General features: G+C 39.6%; 1 protein-coding gene across 2 annotated transcripts in view; it reads right to left on the bottom strand.

Moving 5' to 3' along the window:
- PPM1H (protein phosphatase, Mg2+/Mn2+ dependent 1H) overlaps window positions 1–18,144 on the bottom strand; it is a 306,039-nt gene that overhangs the window by 148,857 nt on the left and 139,038 nt on the right. For both annotated transcript variants that reach the window (XM_027854174.1, XM_027854175.1), the window contains 2 exons: window positions 16,401–16,745; window positions 812–924 (listed from right to left, as the gene is read on the bottom strand). In XM_027854174.1, coding sequence (XP_027709975.1) covers window positions 812–924; window positions 16,401–16,745 — 458 coding nt within the window. The remainder of the gene's footprint in view (window positions 1–811; window positions 925–16,400; window positions 16,746–18,144) is intronic.

Genomic DNA, 18,144 nt, shown 5'->3' with positions numbered 1-18,144 from the left:
AGATTTAAACGCAGGTCTTTCTGACTCCAGGCCTGGTGCTCTACCCACTGCTCAACCCAGGTGCCCCAGCAGCAGATATATTCTGCTATAGATTGGGGTTGAGAAAAACTAGCAAGGACATAGACAGAAAAGTAGGGGGATGGTCTAGGCAGCTCACAGATGTGGTCTTTTGTTCTCAATGAGGGCAGCAAGGTTTCCTCCCATATAGCATTAAAAAAACATCTGGAGAAGCTTCTGTCTGGCAGATGCCTCCCGCCATACTTAGCCTGTGACCAAGAGCCCTGCACATGTGAAGACTATTGTTTCAGTTGGTTCTATCTCAGGCATAACAAACTGAGAGTGTGGATGAGAGAAAAGCTGACTGCAAAGCCTGTCCTAGTCCATCAACAATCAAAAAGCATTTATTAAGCACCTGTAAAGACAAATATAGAAAAATTCCTGCTCTCAAAGAGCTTATACACCATCAGAAGACAGAACACACACACATACAAACACATACACACACACACACACACACACAGAATAATATGAAGAATAAGTATATCAACACAGCCAATTAATATTTATTAAGTGCCTGCTATGTGCCAGGCACCATGCTAAGTGCTAGGGATACAAAGAAATGCAAAAAGATAAACTCTGCCCTTGAGGAGATTTATTCATAGGTTGATAGAGCTAGGAGGAAACTTAGAGGTTATAAATCAATATCTTCATTGCAGAGATAAGAAAATGACTAAGCAGTGAGGTATTTTTTTTAAGTATTAAAATTATGAATAGTCACGAGGATTAAGTAAGAATGAAATAATATGCTTACCTGCTATCACCAGCATTGGCCACGTACAGCTTTCCCAACAGGCAGACAACAACGAGGGCTGTACAGCCTCCAGATATATTATATGTGCTCCTCTCTCGTTCGATCTGCAGGTCCTGAAAAAGAAAAGGATCACGTCAGCTTGTCCTGTCGAACCGCTCCAAGAGCCAATGACTCACTTTCACTGTTCTGGGATTTCCCTGTACTTATCTCATACACGAGTTCACTCTAGGTCTTTTTAAAAAAAATTATGATGGGGCACAGCTAGGTGGCGCAGTGGAGAGAGCACCTGCCCTGGATTCAGGAGGACCCGAGTTCAAATGTGGCCGCAGACATGTAACACTCACTAGCCGTGTGACCCTGGGCAAGTCACTTAACCCCATTGCCTAGCCCCCCCCAATTATGATGAACTTGACAAATAATAATGTCTAGTATTTATAGAGTGCTTTATGGTTTGCAAAGTTCCACAAATATGGACATTTCAATATGCAAAGCATAGAACAAGAGTGTTGCATATCTGAATGTCTTTCAAAGGAATAAAAGAAAAACCTTTTTTGGTACTTTTCTAACAAAAAAATGAATATTAAGTATAAGGGTCAATCTTAGCTTTGGGGAGGGATAAGAAAATTTATCTCCTGTCTATCAGTAGAGAAACAGGAACTATTACAAGTCATAATAATAATAATAATGATAATAATGATAATATGATAATGATAGTTAAATTTTATAGAGAGCTTTAAGGTTTACAAAGCACTTTACAAATAGCCAGTCATTTGGTGGCATCGTCATTCTTGTATCACGTTCCATATCGGTTCAGGTGGACAGCCTAGTTCTTAAAATAAAGCTTAACCTCCTGGTAATGAGCTATGGGTCCATTTCTGCTGGCCCATTCACTTCTAGTTGTATGCATCCCTACCTTCCCCTTTTCTCCCTCTTACACTTTGTCTTTTGACTGGGATTTCTGGGAAACAGATGCTATTATGAGCCCCATTTTAGAGATGAGCAGGCTGAGGCAGGCAGCATTAGTTAAATGACTTGCCCAGGAACGCAAAGCTAGTAAGTGTCTGAGTCATATTTGAATTCAGGTCTTCTGGACTCCAGACCCGGTGAGCTGTCTTGTGCACCACCCTAGTTTTGTTAACTGTAAAATGGGGATAATAATAGAACTTACCTCCTAGGGTCATTGTGGAGAATCATATGAGATAATAATTGTACAGTGCTTAACACAGTGCTTGGCACAGAGTAAGTGCTTATGGAAATACTGGCTATCATAATACTTACAAAATGCTGTTTGTGTTCTTAGGCATAGTCACTGAGATACTCAGTTTTGCTTAACTGTCTTATTTATTTATTTATTTATTTTTACAAATAAGGATGTATGTGTATATATCTATATCTTTATCTATATATATACATAGATAGACAGACAGATAGAGAGATATGGCTTGGCAGGGTCATATCTGGAAATGAAGTGTGATGTCAAAACAAACGGCACTGATAAAACTTATTTGAAAAAAAAAGAAAGCACTTTACATTTACTTACCCCTCACATGATCCTGGCTCAAAGCTGGGAAATCCCAGTCAAAGGACAAAGTGTAAGAGGTAGGAAAGGGGAAAGTAGGGATGCATACAACTCGAAGTGAATGGGCCAACAGAAATGGACCCATAGTTCATTACCAGGAAGTTAGGTATTTTAAGGGCTAGGCAGTCCACCTGAACCAATATACAACATGACACAAGATGGACCACCATCTTGCCAAATGACTGGGCCTGTCTAATACTGACCAGCTTAAAGCCTAATCACCGAGTTCTTTTTTTTCACATGTGGAGTGGAAGTCACTAAAATAATTAAATGCATTCAACATGGCAAGGAACAAAACATCCATGACCCCTGACATTCTAATTAATATATGCCCAGCGGCTCTGATCCTTATTCTTCTCCCACTACCCCCAAAGCAAATAGTGAGAAAGGTAACAAATCCCCAGGAGAATTCACAACACAATTCAATATCTCTATTAATGAAGGAGGATGAATTCTGCTGATAATTTATCACCAGAAACAGATAAAATGAGAGGGTTATATTCCATGATGCCACATAATAAAGGAAGGGAGTGGGAAGGTACAGCAACACCAAAAATTTCACTAAATACTAACTAAAACACCAAACTCAAGATATGAGGCATCCCAAAGGTCTTAGGGGCAGTTTTAAGCTTTAATTGCTGAATAGCTTAAAGAGACTGAACAGCTTCAAATCGTACTAAGTCTTTTGGGACAGTCTACACAATTTAGGAAGACAGAGATGAGATTCAAGTTAGAGGTGTTAAGGGAGACAAGAGAGAGGGATGAGTCTAGGGGAAAATGGCAATCTTTGACCCCACTCCTTAAAACAGACCTATAAAATAAAGATGCAGCACCCAGGACTAAATCCCCTGTCCCTTGATTTGGATTTCTCTAAGGAACAGGGGCCATAGTTAGGAGAAGACTTTAAGGTTCATTACTTCAGGTAGGAACAAATTACTTAATCTCTCTGAGCCTATTTCCTCAACTGTAAAATAGGATATTAATAGGATCTATGGGATATTGTGAGGGCCAAATGAGATAACGTATATAAAGCACCACAATCTCTGAAAAATCAAAACCACAAGTGACCCAGACAGCATTGAGAAGATATATAAGGGTTATGTAAGCAGGATGCTGAATACTGCTAAAGAATGGTATGCATGTAAAAATTAGTATACATATAAGAAATGTAAGCTCCTTGAGGACAGGGCCTGCTTTTGCCTTTCTCTGTATCTTCAACACTTAGTACAGTGCATAGTAATATAGTTACACAGTAAATGCTTAATAAATGTTTATTGATAGATCAAAATGTTTGACTAGAAAGGAAGCTAGCTGGTCCAGGCACTTAGAAAAAGTAACAGATAACAGTAGAATAATAGGTGAAATATACTGGTATTCACACCATGTTCTAAGAGTTTGAACAAGGTTTCTTAACCTGGAGTTTGTGAACTTTCAAAAAAAAACCACTCTGATAATTATATTTTAATGTAATTTGGTTTCATTTGAAATCTTATGCATTTTATTTTATGCATTCAAAAATGCATGAGAGGGTGGTCCATGACCCTCCTCAAAAGTTAGTAACTGCCTGCTCTAGAGAAAGCCCCCCAGCATGTTGAGTGGCTCCCATGTGTTTTATGAAAGGTGAGATTTATGGGCAGGGGGAATGACAATGGGTGGATGGGTTACAGATCTGTACCTTATGAAGATTACCCACTTCAATGAGGTCATGGATCCATAGAAGTTAGCTGACCTGACTCACCCAAAGTCACATAGCCAGTTCAGAAACACAGCCAGGACTGCTGGACCACTAATCTGCCATTACACCAGGCTGCCCAGCTACAGGAATACAATGAGTACTAGTAATAGAGAGAAGGGAATGGGAAAGGGGAGGGGGAGAGAAGGGGAAGCTACTGTATAAAGAAAGAGGATGGGGAAGAGACAAACTTTAAAGACTTTACAATTTCCCAAGACTCATTCCAGTTTATCCTCAAACTGGATGAGGTAAAGGTTTGAAACTGGTGTAAGTAATTTCTGTCACACAACTGCAAAACCAGGCAACTCAGTTTGACATCATTAGAGAAGGCAAGGACGTGAAGATGAATGAATGAATGAAAAAGCTTTTTATTAAGTGCTTACTATACAAAAAGAAAAGACAGATACAAATAGGAATAGGGATAGAACAGAATCTAGATACAAAAAGAAAAGACAGATGAAAAATCCTTGGGGTCAAAAGTCAGGAGATCTAGTCCTGGCACTGCTAATAACTAGCCATATGAACTTAGACCAGTCACAACCTATGTGGGCCTTTGTTTTCTCAAGCTCTGTAAAACACGTAGATTGGACTAAATGATGTACTGAAACGGTGACATAAGGAAACTTTATGTAAACTTGGAAATGCTGTGTAAACATTATCTATATAGTTCAACAAATGGTCTATAACATACCACCTTTCCCTAACATACTGGTATTTAAAAACAAAACAAAGACGTGAGAAATATTTTCTTAGGGGAGTTCGTTTCACAAAAGATCACTCAATATACCACTATACTGAAATGACCCAATTCAAAGTCAAAATGGTACCACTTGAAACAAGGTTATTTCCTTAATATATAAATTTCACAAATAGTAACTACTGTAACTATTAGTAAATTCTCTCTTGTTTTATAATAATTGATATTGCCCGAGGTGTTGACCCTCTTTTTTCACCAATAGGATCAATATTTGTTAAATACTTAATAGTACGGATGAATGACAGCATTCATTAGGTGTTTTGAATACTCACGCCTTAGCATACAATATGAGGATTTGAGTCTGAATGCTGACCAAAACAATATTCTCCCTCTCCCTCCTCTTTTCCCCCAAACTCCCCCCCTCCTCCCAAGCCCACAAGGTCAATTACAAAACATTGCCCTCCGTTGAAAAAAAAAATCTCTCTGGAACCCTTCCAGACAATGAAATGTAGACATTGTGGCAGGAGGTCTTATTCACCTTAGTTTGCATAACAAAAATTATCGGTCATATTATTATTCATCCGTTTTTAGAAATCTAGTCACAATGCTCAACCCTACAACCTTCAGATTTAACTGGGGAATAGCAGTTCTCACTTTTAATTGGTAGGAAATTTACCATTTATTAGCTTTGTCAGTTGACAATGTGCTATTATGTATGGGGTAGAATAGAGAGAAAGTCCTCAAAAAACTTTTCATTATCACCCTTCATCCTTTATTAACTTTTTTCTGAATGCCCATTTTTGCAATGGCTTTTCAGAGATACCAACTTTGCATGATAACCAGTACCTTTCTGCATTTTGTTCAAATAACTTTTCTAATGCGTACCTGCACTCATTACTGCCATCACACACACACACACACACACACACACACACACACAAATTTTAATTGCAAATAAGCTCCTAGGGATCACATTGACTAGGCACTGAAGGATATTTATTTTCACAAGCTGTGTCTCATGCCAGCTTTCCTTAAAGGAGAAAGGGAACCAAATAAAGGACCTACTGACATTAAAACACACTGTTCGACAGATTCTAAAATTGGGTCCAAGCAAAGTATATTCTAAAAATAACTGTTTTTCTCTGGGCCTTTTTTCTCTAGAAGTCAAAATAGCACATTTGTTTTCTCCCTACTTCCTACTCTTTAAATACAATTTGGATCTTCATATTCTTAAGGGCTGAAAAGGGCGTCAAGAAGTTACTGAGGCTATTTCTCTGCAGTACAACACCAATTAATGAATGACCAATTAACATGTATTTGGAGATCAGTTTTAAATTTGCCAAGTGAGAAATATCCTTTTGTTAAGCCACCCACTATGCCTGAGGTTGTTACCCTTATTTAAAAGCAGCCACAAAAAAATACTGGACTCCAGGTTAACAAGCCCTGTCTTGAAATTTAGGGACAAGCCTCCCTTCTTTAGGTAGAAAGACAAGCCCTTATGTGTGAGTTTGGGCTTACATATCTCATGGCCAAAAAAAAATCGAATCATAGAGAAACCTTCTTCATGGCTCTGTGCTTTGAGGGAAATGATCTGAGCCACCATCCAAAACATAATTATATAATATTTGTGCCAACAAAACAAAAATCTACACATCACCACCATTCATTAATAGGAGCTATCCTATTATTAATGGGTCAAAGGATATTAAAGATGACTGATTTCAGCTAGTCATCTGGGGAAAAGGCAGATCTCTTAAAGTAACTTTTCCCACATGTCGGAAGGGAGCAATTCTGCTCAAATACTATGCTTAATCTGAGTTTATCCACACATCAATGAAGAGGCAATTTACTATGCTCTGAGTGTTTCGTTTTGCTCCGTTTTTGTTGGGAGGAGGGGAAAAGAGCAGAGGATATAGGTAAGTGAGTATATGAGAGAGAGAGAGAGAGAGAGAGAGAGAGAGAGAGAGAGAGAGAGTGTGTGTGTGTGTGTGTGTGTGTGTAGTGGGGGAAGGAGAGAGATTCAACATAAACACACTGAACCAAAAAAAAAAAAAAAAAAACAACATTCTGCCTATAACAGCTATAATTTAGTTTGAAATTTCCCAGAGTTAATACAATCTCCCCACCATCTTTTGTCTCCTACTAATTTCAGGTCGTAAGAAGCAGCAATTTTGAACAAGAGTAAGGGCAAGAACCCTTATCCTACAGTTCCAGTTGGACTGAGGTGGGTTTAAGCACAAGGTGGTTTGCATTGCTAATAGTGTCTGTCACAAATAATAAGATTCTGCGCAGTTCCAAAGCAGAGGGGTCCAATCCCATTTGTTCCAGGAGTAAATTTATCTGCAGGATAAATGGAAAGGCAGAGTGGAAAGCAGTCAGTATTGCCCAACGAGGACATCAGCTGGCCAACAGCTGAATGACATACATGTTTTCAATATGAGTCGGTCAGGCAATCACAACTTCTCCAGTCAAATAAGGGATGAAAAGCCTGCTTTCAAAATGAAAAGCTTTATGTTCTCCACCACAGCCAGACACTCTGATCCTTTGTTGGAAAAAAAAAAAGGTAATTATAAAATAATGATTATTAATTAGCTTTGCATTCATCCTCCTATCATTCAACAATGCCTATTCAAGAAAGACCCCTTATCAGGATGACCTGATGTTTTACAATCTGGACATGAAAGATAACGAAGAAACAAATGGCTCAGGTGTGCTTACGGTTTAAAATATTATCAAAAAACTGCTTCTCCTCTTCATTCCCAACCTACATTTTAGGCTTGATTTTATGAATTTTTGTGTCAAGGATTCTGGCTTAAAAGAGACACATAGTAGAGTGTTATTCTGTGGATGAAGCCAGGACACAAACTAGGGGACAAATAAAAAGGCCAATCTTAACTCTGACAGCCTGGTGTTATCCTAATAAAAGCATGGAAAAGGAATTTGCTTACACTGAGGAGCTTACTCAAGGCCCCGAACAATCTGCCATTTTTATCCTCCACTGAGTAATAAAAGGGGACCGGGGGCAGGGGAAGTGAAGAAAAGACTGACCCAATCCTCTATTGTTCTGATTGGGGAAGGGGGAGCATAGCAGAACTGTGATGTCTACTTCCTATGTGGAGAGATCAGCAATGCCTCCATAAATCTGCTTGGGAACACTCAGAAATGAAACGATTTGCTCAAAGCAACATACCTAGTATGTGTCCAAGGTAACCCTAGCTCCAGGCTAGCCTTTTATCCATCATTATGCCAGGGAGTCTTACCCTGAGATCTGTGAACTTTTTTTTTTTAAATACACATAGACTTTAATAACTGTGGTATTTCAATATAAGTGGTTTCCTTTGTAATCCTATGTATTTTACGCATTTAAAAACATTAATCTGAGGACTCTATGGGCTCCATCAGTCTGCCAAAGAGGTTTGTGACATCAAAAGGTTGAGTTCTCTGCATTACATCATGCTGTTTGGGTTTTTTTTATCCTCTTATCTAACTAAAAAGATTGACTTTACATTCAATATCTCTTATACCTGATGACTTCTAACACTTTCAAAGTCTGTGAACAGGTACTTTTTCCAATTATAGAAAACAGATTTTATCTTCTTTGACCCAGCAGATAGTCTTCATTGGTTACCATAGCTGAAAAAAATGTCATGATCTGGTTGCCAAGTTTGGCTAGACTGGTCCACACACAAGTCAAGTAAATCTTGTCCCATTTTTTACTTAAAGCTTTTCTAATAAGCTTGAATGGACCTGCCCAGGGCCTATGCTGTTTCCATAGCCTACACAAACCTAAGGCCATATTGTGACAAAGAATTGAAACAGGACTTTAGTAAAACAACACACAATTACTTGAATATCTAGGATTTCATAAGTGTGGATAGGTTCCTTTCAATGGTATAGATTGCAACCCATCTATCCCTTCTAATGCCATGCAACATATCCTCCCATAAATCTGCTGTAGAAGAGATACCCAAAGTCCCGGGCTCTTTCTGGTTCCTTCTCATCTTTCCAATGTTCTTAACATGAATCCCTGATCTACTTGTTTTACACACACAGAGTTTGGTCGCCTCTTTCTAGGCCTTTACAGTAGCTATCATCATGCTTGGAATGAATTCCTTCCTCACCTTTGCCTATCAGAATCCTTGGTTCCATTCAAGACTTGGGTCAAATGCCATCTGTTACATTCAACACCTATCGATCCACCCAGCACTCCTCCCCAAACTACCAAGTATTCATTATTTTTCCTATATATTAAATATATAATTATATAGCTTCATATCATCCCATTCCCCATTAGAATGTAAGCTTCTTTGGGGCAGGAACTGTTTATATTTTTGTCTTTTCATCACTGGTGCTTAGCACAGTTCCTGGTACACAGTAAGTGCTTAATAAATGCTTGTTGACTGATTTAATATTCCTTGGGAGCTAGCAGTTCTATCCACTTGTTATGTGTCTCATCGCACTGTGGTACTCTGCTGGGTTTTTACCAAGGTTGAAAAGCTTCAAGTGCCAGTACGCAGAGACTTCCTATTCCATTGAGGCTAAAATAAAATCTGTTTCGCTCTTAAAACACCACCCAACTTAACTTTCTGGCCCCAACTTATCTTTCTCTTATGTATGAATGTATGAATGTATTTATGCATGCATACATGCACACGTTTGTTATACAGGTATGTGTGCATATACACATGTACGTGTATATGCACACATACACAATGTGTAAAATGTGTCTACACATGTGTGTATATGTATATGTTCTGTATGTATGTATATATTTCTGTATTTTTTCTCCATATTTCTAGGTTTTTCTACATATCTTTCTGTATTTCTATGGGGCAGAGAGGCAGATAGAGTACCAAACCTGGAGGCAGGAAGACTCATTTTCCTGAGTTCAAATCCAGCCTTAGACACTTACTAGCTGTGGGATCCTGGGCAAATCACTTAACCCTGTTTGCTTCAGTTGCCTCATCTGTCAAATGAGCTGGGGAAGGAAATGACAAACCACTCCAGGATCTTGGTCAAGAAATTCCCAAATGGGGTCATGAAGAGTCAGACATGACTGAAAAATAGCAAAATATTTCCATCACTGGAAATCATTCCCCTTGCACACCTAGTGATCCACCCAAAATGGCCTTTTATTTGTTCTTTATACATGGTACTCCATCAACAGTCTCTGTCTTTGCACTGGCCACGCCTCCATATCTGGAATGCTCAGCCTCCTCATGTCCACCTCATAACATTTCTTTTTTTGAGAAGCAGCTGGGGCACCACCATCTTCTACCAGCCTTTGCTGGTTTCCCCAATTGCTAGTGACCTCCTGCTCCACAGAATCTTGTATTTAACTACTTTGCATATACTTATGTATATATGAATTTACTTTCTATATGCTACACGTGTTTTCATATGTTATTTGTCTTCCTTATTTGGAATGTAAGTTCATTGCAAAGAGGGACGGTTTCATTCTTCATCCCTGAATCCGAATGCCTAACACAGTGTCTGACACATAAATAAAAATAGTAAAATGGCTATGGGGGGTTTTGTAAGCAGACCAAATAACAGGAATGAGAGACAATTCGTTCGTTCGTTTACTAGATTGTCAAACTGTATTCGAGAGTTTGCCAAGTGAAGCATTTCCTAAGGCAAGTGCCAAGCTCTAGATTTTCTTTCTGAGAGGCATTTTCCATTGAGCCTGATAATTTTGGTCCAGAGATCAGAGGGTACTCAAGCATCGTAGGCTGAATCTCCAGGAACGGCATTTCATTTTTCAGGCCTGCCACAGGGAGGGTGGGTTAATCAGCCCTCTTGTTAGGGAGGGTCTAGAGCTCCATTCTCAAAGAAGTGATGTGGTGAAAAAACACCTTGTGTGAAGTTTGCCTCTGGGGCTTAGCATGAACAGTACATTTTCCTCAAGGATACAGCAGGTAAAATAAACCCTTGACAACTGGTCAAACTGCATTTAGCTCACACACAAGCTTTCATCTCTAATCATCTTTTTTTTCTTTTTTACTTCCTGAATGCTAGGCTATTTTTTCTGGAGGTGGGGGCCAGCAGCCAAAATACTCTGCACATCACAGCCAGATTATATAACCTACAACACTATTGTCTGCATATCACTCTCCTGACTCAATCTATAATGTCACCCTTATGACTTTATTATTTCCTAATTAAACTCTGCTGTCTAGTATTGAAGGTTCTCCAGAATTGGAACCTCGCATCCACCTTGTTGCCCACTACTCCCCAATATGAACTCTCTGTTCCTTCAGGACTGTATCTTTGCAGGTCCCCACATAAGCCATGTTGGTTCTCAATCAACAATGACTTACCAAGGGCCTACTAGGCCCTAGGTCCTGGGGATCTGCTCATGGCTTTCTTTGAAGGCTCATTTGAATCGTTTTTGACCTTCACGGCAAGGCTTGAATCCTGCCTCAGATACAAATCCTTCAACTATTCCAGCCCACATTATCTACTGATTAAAGTTGAACATTTAGTAAGCACTAGCACACACAAGATATTAAAGATACAAAGACAAAAATGAAAACAAAAAAACCCCAAATCCAAATAACTAAGAAGTCTTTGTTTTTAAGTCAAGAAACATTTATTAATGCCTCTTATGTGCCAAACACTGTGATGGAGCTCACATTCTACATGTTTTATAATTCTATTTCATCCCTCAAAGTGTCTAGAACAGCACTGACCACATAGTATAGGTGGTCAAATGCCAGTTAATTGAGTTTTTTGCTTCCTCACTAGAATGTGAATTTCAGGAAACCAGCTAAGTGATGCAAACACTATTGAACTGCTATAAACATAAAGTCCTACATCAATCCTTTTCCCCTAGTTCCTATCAAAACATGAGCTTGATGCCCGAGTCACTCCTTAAACCCTGACTCTAAAAAAGCAAGTTTTGTTTTTAAGCTAAGTCATATTTTTTATTTCGAGAGAGGGAAATGAGAAAAGAGGTCAGCCAGCAAAGGGAATAAAAAAAACTGAGTAAAGAGATTTGTGAAATCAACCAGCAGGAAGGAGGACCATGAGGTTGGTAGTGAGGTAGGCAAAGCATCAAAGAAAGTAGGGATGCACCTGTCCCCAAAATGGGATGCTCAGGTAATTTTAATGTTGGATTCTCCTATTGTAATAGAACTAGACTATGCCTGGACACAGGTCAAAAAGAAGGTTCAGGGGCAGCTAGGTGGTGCAGTAGATAGAGCACTGGCCCTAGAGTCAGGAGGACCTGAGTTCAAATCCTGTCTCAGATCAGATACTTGACACTTACTAGCTGTGTGCCCTTGGGGAAGTCACTTAACCCCAACTGCCTTGCCAAAAAAAAAAAAAAAGAAAAAGAAAAAGAAGAAGGTTCATTCCCAGGGGGAAAAAAATTCAGAGACAGGAAGCTAGGCCGGGAAAGCTACTAATTCCAGGCCTGTCCCTCTAAGAAGGAAGCAGGTAGAGGGGAGGCTTCAAGGATAGGTTAAAGAGATATGATGAGGCTTTATGTGGGATAATTAAAAAAAAAAACCCAGAAGCATGCTTACAAGCAAGGCAATTAGCCTATGAAAGGCAGTATAGAGAGTAAAGGAGCCAGCCTTGGAGACAGGCAGACCTGGTTCCAAGTCCCATCTCTGACATGTACTATCTATGTGACCATGAGCAAAAAACTGAACCTCCCCATGTTCCCAGGCAACTCTCTATGACTATAAACTACAGACGAGTCTGCTGATTAATGAAGGGACTTTCTAGGCCAAGAGGGCCTCCCGCTAATGCAATTAGATTGATTCTCCCTCCAAACCAAACTGTCGAAACACACACACACACACACACACACATTTGTGTGGGTGCATATGTACATATGTGAACACTGTATATATGTATATTAATATATGTACCTAAACTATACATATCTATATACTAATATATTACTATTTTAGCTGTATTAGAAATACAGTGTGTATATATTATGTATATATGTATACGTAGTATATATACTGTGCATATACTCTCTGAATCAGAATTTCTTAAACTTTTTTCACTAGCAACCCCTGCAGCGCTTCTTAAACTATGGGTCACAACCCCACAGTGCTGCTCTAAATGCATGGTATACATACAATGGGGAGGGAGGAGGAATTGTTTGGAGTGGAAATTGCAGCTGTGATTGTAATATAAGGGGAAACTCTGCTTGAAAACTTATCACAAGCCTTATCTGCCTCTAAATATACAATATCTGCATATATACATAAGTGTATCTCTCTTAACCATTCTCAGCATCAAGGTTAGGGGGAGGTCTTATTTGTCAACTTTGTGCCTAAGTTCTACTTTCTAAACTGTATTCTATATTCTGTAGAATATAGACAAAGCAAGGTATATGTATGTGTGTGAACACATACATGCACACATGTATATACATGCATATGTGTGTGTATAGATGTGTGAACACATGCATTTACATCCTGGGAGTGTATGTGTCTATCTTGCTTTGTCTTGTCTAGAAAACTATAGAACATAGAATAAAATTTAGAAAGTACAACTAAAGTACCTAAATGACATATAAGACCCCCTAACCTTGGTGCTTATGAGAGGAAGGAGTGAGGAAGGAGAGAGGAAAAAGGTGAAGGGGGAAGGAGAGAAGATATTTTAAGGAGAAAAAAATATTTAGTTATTTCATTTAAATAATAAGCAGAGGTGAGGAGTAAAAAATATATATATATGTATATAGTTATAGATATATAGATATAGATATGGCAAGTGCAATATAAGATCTATCACCTAAAAATTCTACTCCATCCTGCAAACCTCAGATTTGTAGCTAGCACATGGGGAGTTTGAAAAGTAGGAGAGACTAGCTGAAGAAGGAAATGAGGAATGATAAACAAAAGGGTTTGCAGGGGTGCAGAGTTATTATTCTTAATCATGATTATTAGAAGAGGGAGTAGGATATTTAAGAGAGGTGGAATGACCAGAGACTGTAAAAATAACTAAATCACATACTTTTTTTTTAGCCCTGCCATCTAAACCAAGAACTCAAGAATGGAACTGGTCAATTAAAAATTGAGAAACAATATTAAAGGGGACTGACACTCTTCTTCTGAGTGTACTCTCAAATGATTCCTTCGTTTTCTTTCCTGTAGCTTGTCTACATGCAGCAGACGCTAAAAGGAATCCAGAGGTGGAAGTCAGCTTTGGAGACTTGACTTAATATAATATTGGCCTCTAGTGGATAAAACTGAGAAGGCAACAACCTCATGTAAAAGAACATGCTCCTCGGTATTGTCAATTACACCACGAAATTCAAACCCTACAATTCACTTTGCTTTTCACTCCTACCATGTAAATAAGCGAGGTTTTTCTCTCTTCAGGAGAGCTCTTATTCTAAAATGCTTAGAATTAGTTTCTTTAAAATGTTTGTAGCTGAAATTAAGGACAAAGAGAAAAGCGTTTCTACGGTAGTTTCTAGACAGTTGGGTTTTATACTAAGCTTGGACTATCAGAGGGGACTCTTCTCAATGTCTGGTCCATATGGGCCATATACTCTGACTTCCCTATTCTCTTACCCCATATATGCAACAAGTTGTCAAATCCTGACATTTTATCCCACAACAGCAGCAGCCAACCCCTTCTTTCTACTCACAGGGATCACCACTATTCTAGTTCAAACCCTCATTCACTTTACTGCCTGGAGTCAGGAAAATCTGAGTTCAAATTTAGCCTCAGACACTTACTAGCTATGTGACCTTGGGCAAGTCCCTCCACATCTCACAGCCTCAGTTTCCTCATCTATAATATGGGAAAAATAATTGCATCTACCTCCCAAGGTTGTTGTAAAGATCAAATAAGATAGTAATAGTAAAACATTTAGCACAGTGTCTGGCACACAGTAAGTACTTAAAAAAGATTGTTTCCTTCACCTTCCCTCTCACTTGGAGTATTACAATACCCTTCCAAACGGTTTAAGTCTTTTCCCCTCTCCAGCCCATTTTCCACATGGGTGCCAAAGTGATATTCCTAAAGAAAAGGTCTACAAACCCCTCCAGGATCAGATATAATCTCCTCTATCTGGCACTGAAAGCCCTTCACAACCTGATATCAACCTCCTTTCCAGCATTATGATACAATACTCCATCACTCACACACTTTATCATCTAGTCAAATTAGACAAAAAGGCCAAAATATTATCAAGTCAATCCTCCATTTTTACATTCCCACTAGCTTCTCCTACTGAATAAACAGGAGATAAGTCCTCTTCTGATATCCCCAGCAAAACTAACTTGCATTTATTTTGCAACACACATACGTTTATGCCTGAATTTATATGTCTTCCCACCATAACCTACTAATTGAAGTGGGGTAACATTAGGGAACAGCTAGGTGGTACAGTGGATAGAGTGCTGGGCCTCAAGTCAGAAAGATTCATCTTCCTGAGTTTAAATCCAACCTCTAACACTTCCTGACTGTGTGACCCTGGGCAAGACACTTAACCCTGTTTGCCTCAATTTCCTCATCTGTCAGATGAACTGGGGAAGGAAATGGCACACCACTCTAGTATCTTTGCCAAGAAAAACCCAAATAGCGTCACAAAGAGTCAGATACAACTGAAAAACGACTAAACAACAACATCAAAAATGCTGAAAAGCCAATGGGCAATTCATTAAAAGCTTTCTTGCTAAGGATATACAAGCCTGCTCCAGTTTTGCCCACAATAGTCACTGTTTCTCAATTTCTAGTTTTTATTGACAGCGTCAACCCTCTCTTGCTCATTAAATCTTTTGCTACATTTTTAACTACCCCTTACTCTTGTTTTTCTAAGTAGGTTAACACTCGGTAGGAAAAGTGTCTATAACTAAAATACAGGTTGCAAATTCTGCTGGGGCCAGCTCTTTACAGAGTGGTGTTTTTGGAAGTGGTGTTTTTGGAAGTATAGTAATTTCCCAGATAAGACACACTCAGATTTGAAAGTGTGAAGAAGCCTGCCTTCCAAAATAAAACAGGAATCATTCTTGGCTAGCAGCACCTAAGTTGTCCTCCATTGGCATCAATAACTGAGAACAGACGTTTTTCCGCAGGATCTGGAACTGCCCAACCAAGGATATAGAGTTGTGCTCACATGAGGTTCATAGGAAAAGTGAGCTAAAATTTTGAGCACACTGCTAAATGCTTTAAGCTCTCCTAAACACCAGGGAATTCATACACATCAGCTTACTCCAGACACAGGAACCATTTTGGTCTGTTAGATACGTTACCAGTTGGTGTGAATGTGAGCGTGCCAAAAAAGTTACCGAATACATCAGCTACTCTGCTCATTGGTCTGGGTATTCCTCTCACCACCTCAATCTCTCATGGATAGTTTATTGCTTGGCTGGGTTTTGCCAACAGCGTCAACAAACCTTTGTTGACATTTGGAAGGCCAGAAGCTACACTTTGCTCTCTAGCTTTCTTGGAAATGGAAAAGCAAGCAAGATAAGATACAGCTTTGAATTTAAAAGCACTGAATGAATGCACAGATTGAGGAAGCATTCTGCAGAAGGCAGGGGGTTGGCCTAAGTGGTGTCTGTGGGGTACTTCTGGGCAACGGTCCATAGCGAATGATACCTACCATTTCCTTGAACGCGCTTTCAATGGCCCCAATAACAAGGCACTCATGGGGAATCTTTTTCTCTGTAAAGAAACGTGTGGGTGGGGTGCTCGGGGAGCCCGGGGCCCCCACTCCTCCTCGAAGGGAGGCAGCCCTCGTCAGAGTCCGGCTATTGGCTGGGGTGTTCTCAGGCTCCTCTCCCAGGCAGGTTGGGGGGAGGACCGCAGAGTTCTTCAAGATGTCTATAATGTCCTGTAGCTGCTCCACAATGTGATGCTGCAACAGCCGGGATGCCACCACAGCTGCCCCAGATCCGGCGTGCCCGTCAAAGAGGGACCAGTAGTGGAAGGAAATGCCATCCGTGTCCTGCTTAGACAAAAAGAAAGAAAGGGAAATAAGAGACCTGGGGACCACGTTCAGGGGGAACCCAGGAACCCGCTTTCACATGAGATTAATGGTGAAACTAACAGGGCCACAGTGAAGAGAGAGTTAGCTGTCCATAATCACCAAGGCTCCCTTCTGTTTTTCCCACCCAAAGGAGGACCAAAAGGGCTTCTCCTCTTCTGTGAGAGGCCGAGCCTTACGGCAGAAAAAATATTGGCTCTGGATTCAAAGGAAGGCAAACCACAGTCTGAGATGAGCTAAGGTTAAAATCTTTAATGGAGCCCATCAGCATAGCTCCATGTGTTTCTTTGGCTTCTTTGTGTAGCATGTGAGTAGAACAGGATGAAGACAGTAGGAGTAAGCTAGGGCTGGGATTTGGCAACAAGGATAAGGAAAGAAGGAAACAAGTCTCTGGGCTTTACAAATATCTCATTGGATTTACACAAAAACTCAAGGAGGTAGGTGCTACCATTTTACAGTTGAGGAAACTGAGGCAGACAGAGGTTAAATGACTTGCCTGGGGCCACACAACTACTAAGTGTCTGAGGCAGGATTTGAACTCAGGCATTCCTGAATCTGGACCCTGTGCTCTATCCATTGCACCACCTAGCTGGAACAAACCAGTGGTGTCAAACTCAAATAGAAATGGATTCCTCGACTGCATATTGACTTTGAAAATGAGAAGTTAACATTATCTCTAATGTTGTACTGTATTTTTATTCATTTTGTTAAACATTTACCAATTATATTTTCACCTGGTTTGATTTGGTAGTTTTTGCGCAGGTGGCAGGCTGCTGAGTTCGACACATCTGGATGAGAAAACAGAGTCCAGATTGACATAAAACTTCATGGGATCACAAATTCAAACCCAGAAGGTCCTTAGAGATCATCTGGTTCAGGCATTCTTAACTATGGAGTCTATGAGCCGGCTTTTTGTTTTTAAAATATATTTTGATATCTATATTTCAACATAATTGGTTTCCTTTGTAATTCTTATTTTATCTTATGCATTTAAAAACATTATTTTGAAATGTTTTATAGACTTCAGCAGATTGCCAAAGGGGTCCATGATGCCAAAAAAAAAAAAAAAGAAAAATTAAGAACCTCTTACCTCGTTAAACCCCTACATTTTACAAAAAGCTGAAAAAACCAAGGGCAGAGGCAGTAAATGATTTGCTTCAGGTAAGTAAGTTCCAGAGCGGAGATTCAAACCTATTTCTTTGGTCTACAAATCCAATGTTCTTCCCACTACATGATACTGTCTACACATTATTACTTCAGGTCAACTCTACTTCACCATCAAGCCCGATAAACTCAGGCTTCTATTCCTAGGGAAAACAGCATCCTTTGTGACTGGTCCCCCCGTGAGATCTTAAATTCC

This window comes from Vombatus ursinus, unplaced genomic scaffold (genome assembly GCF_900497805.2).
Source record: "Vombatus ursinus unplaced genomic scaffold, bare-nosed wombat genome assembly UNPS02010320.1, whole genome shotgun sequence".
Lineage (NCBI taxonomy): Eukaryota > Metazoa > Chordata > Mammalia > Diprotodontia > Vombatidae > Vombatus > Vombatus ursinus.
This window is presented reverse-complemented; position numbering and strand designations above follow the sequence as displayed.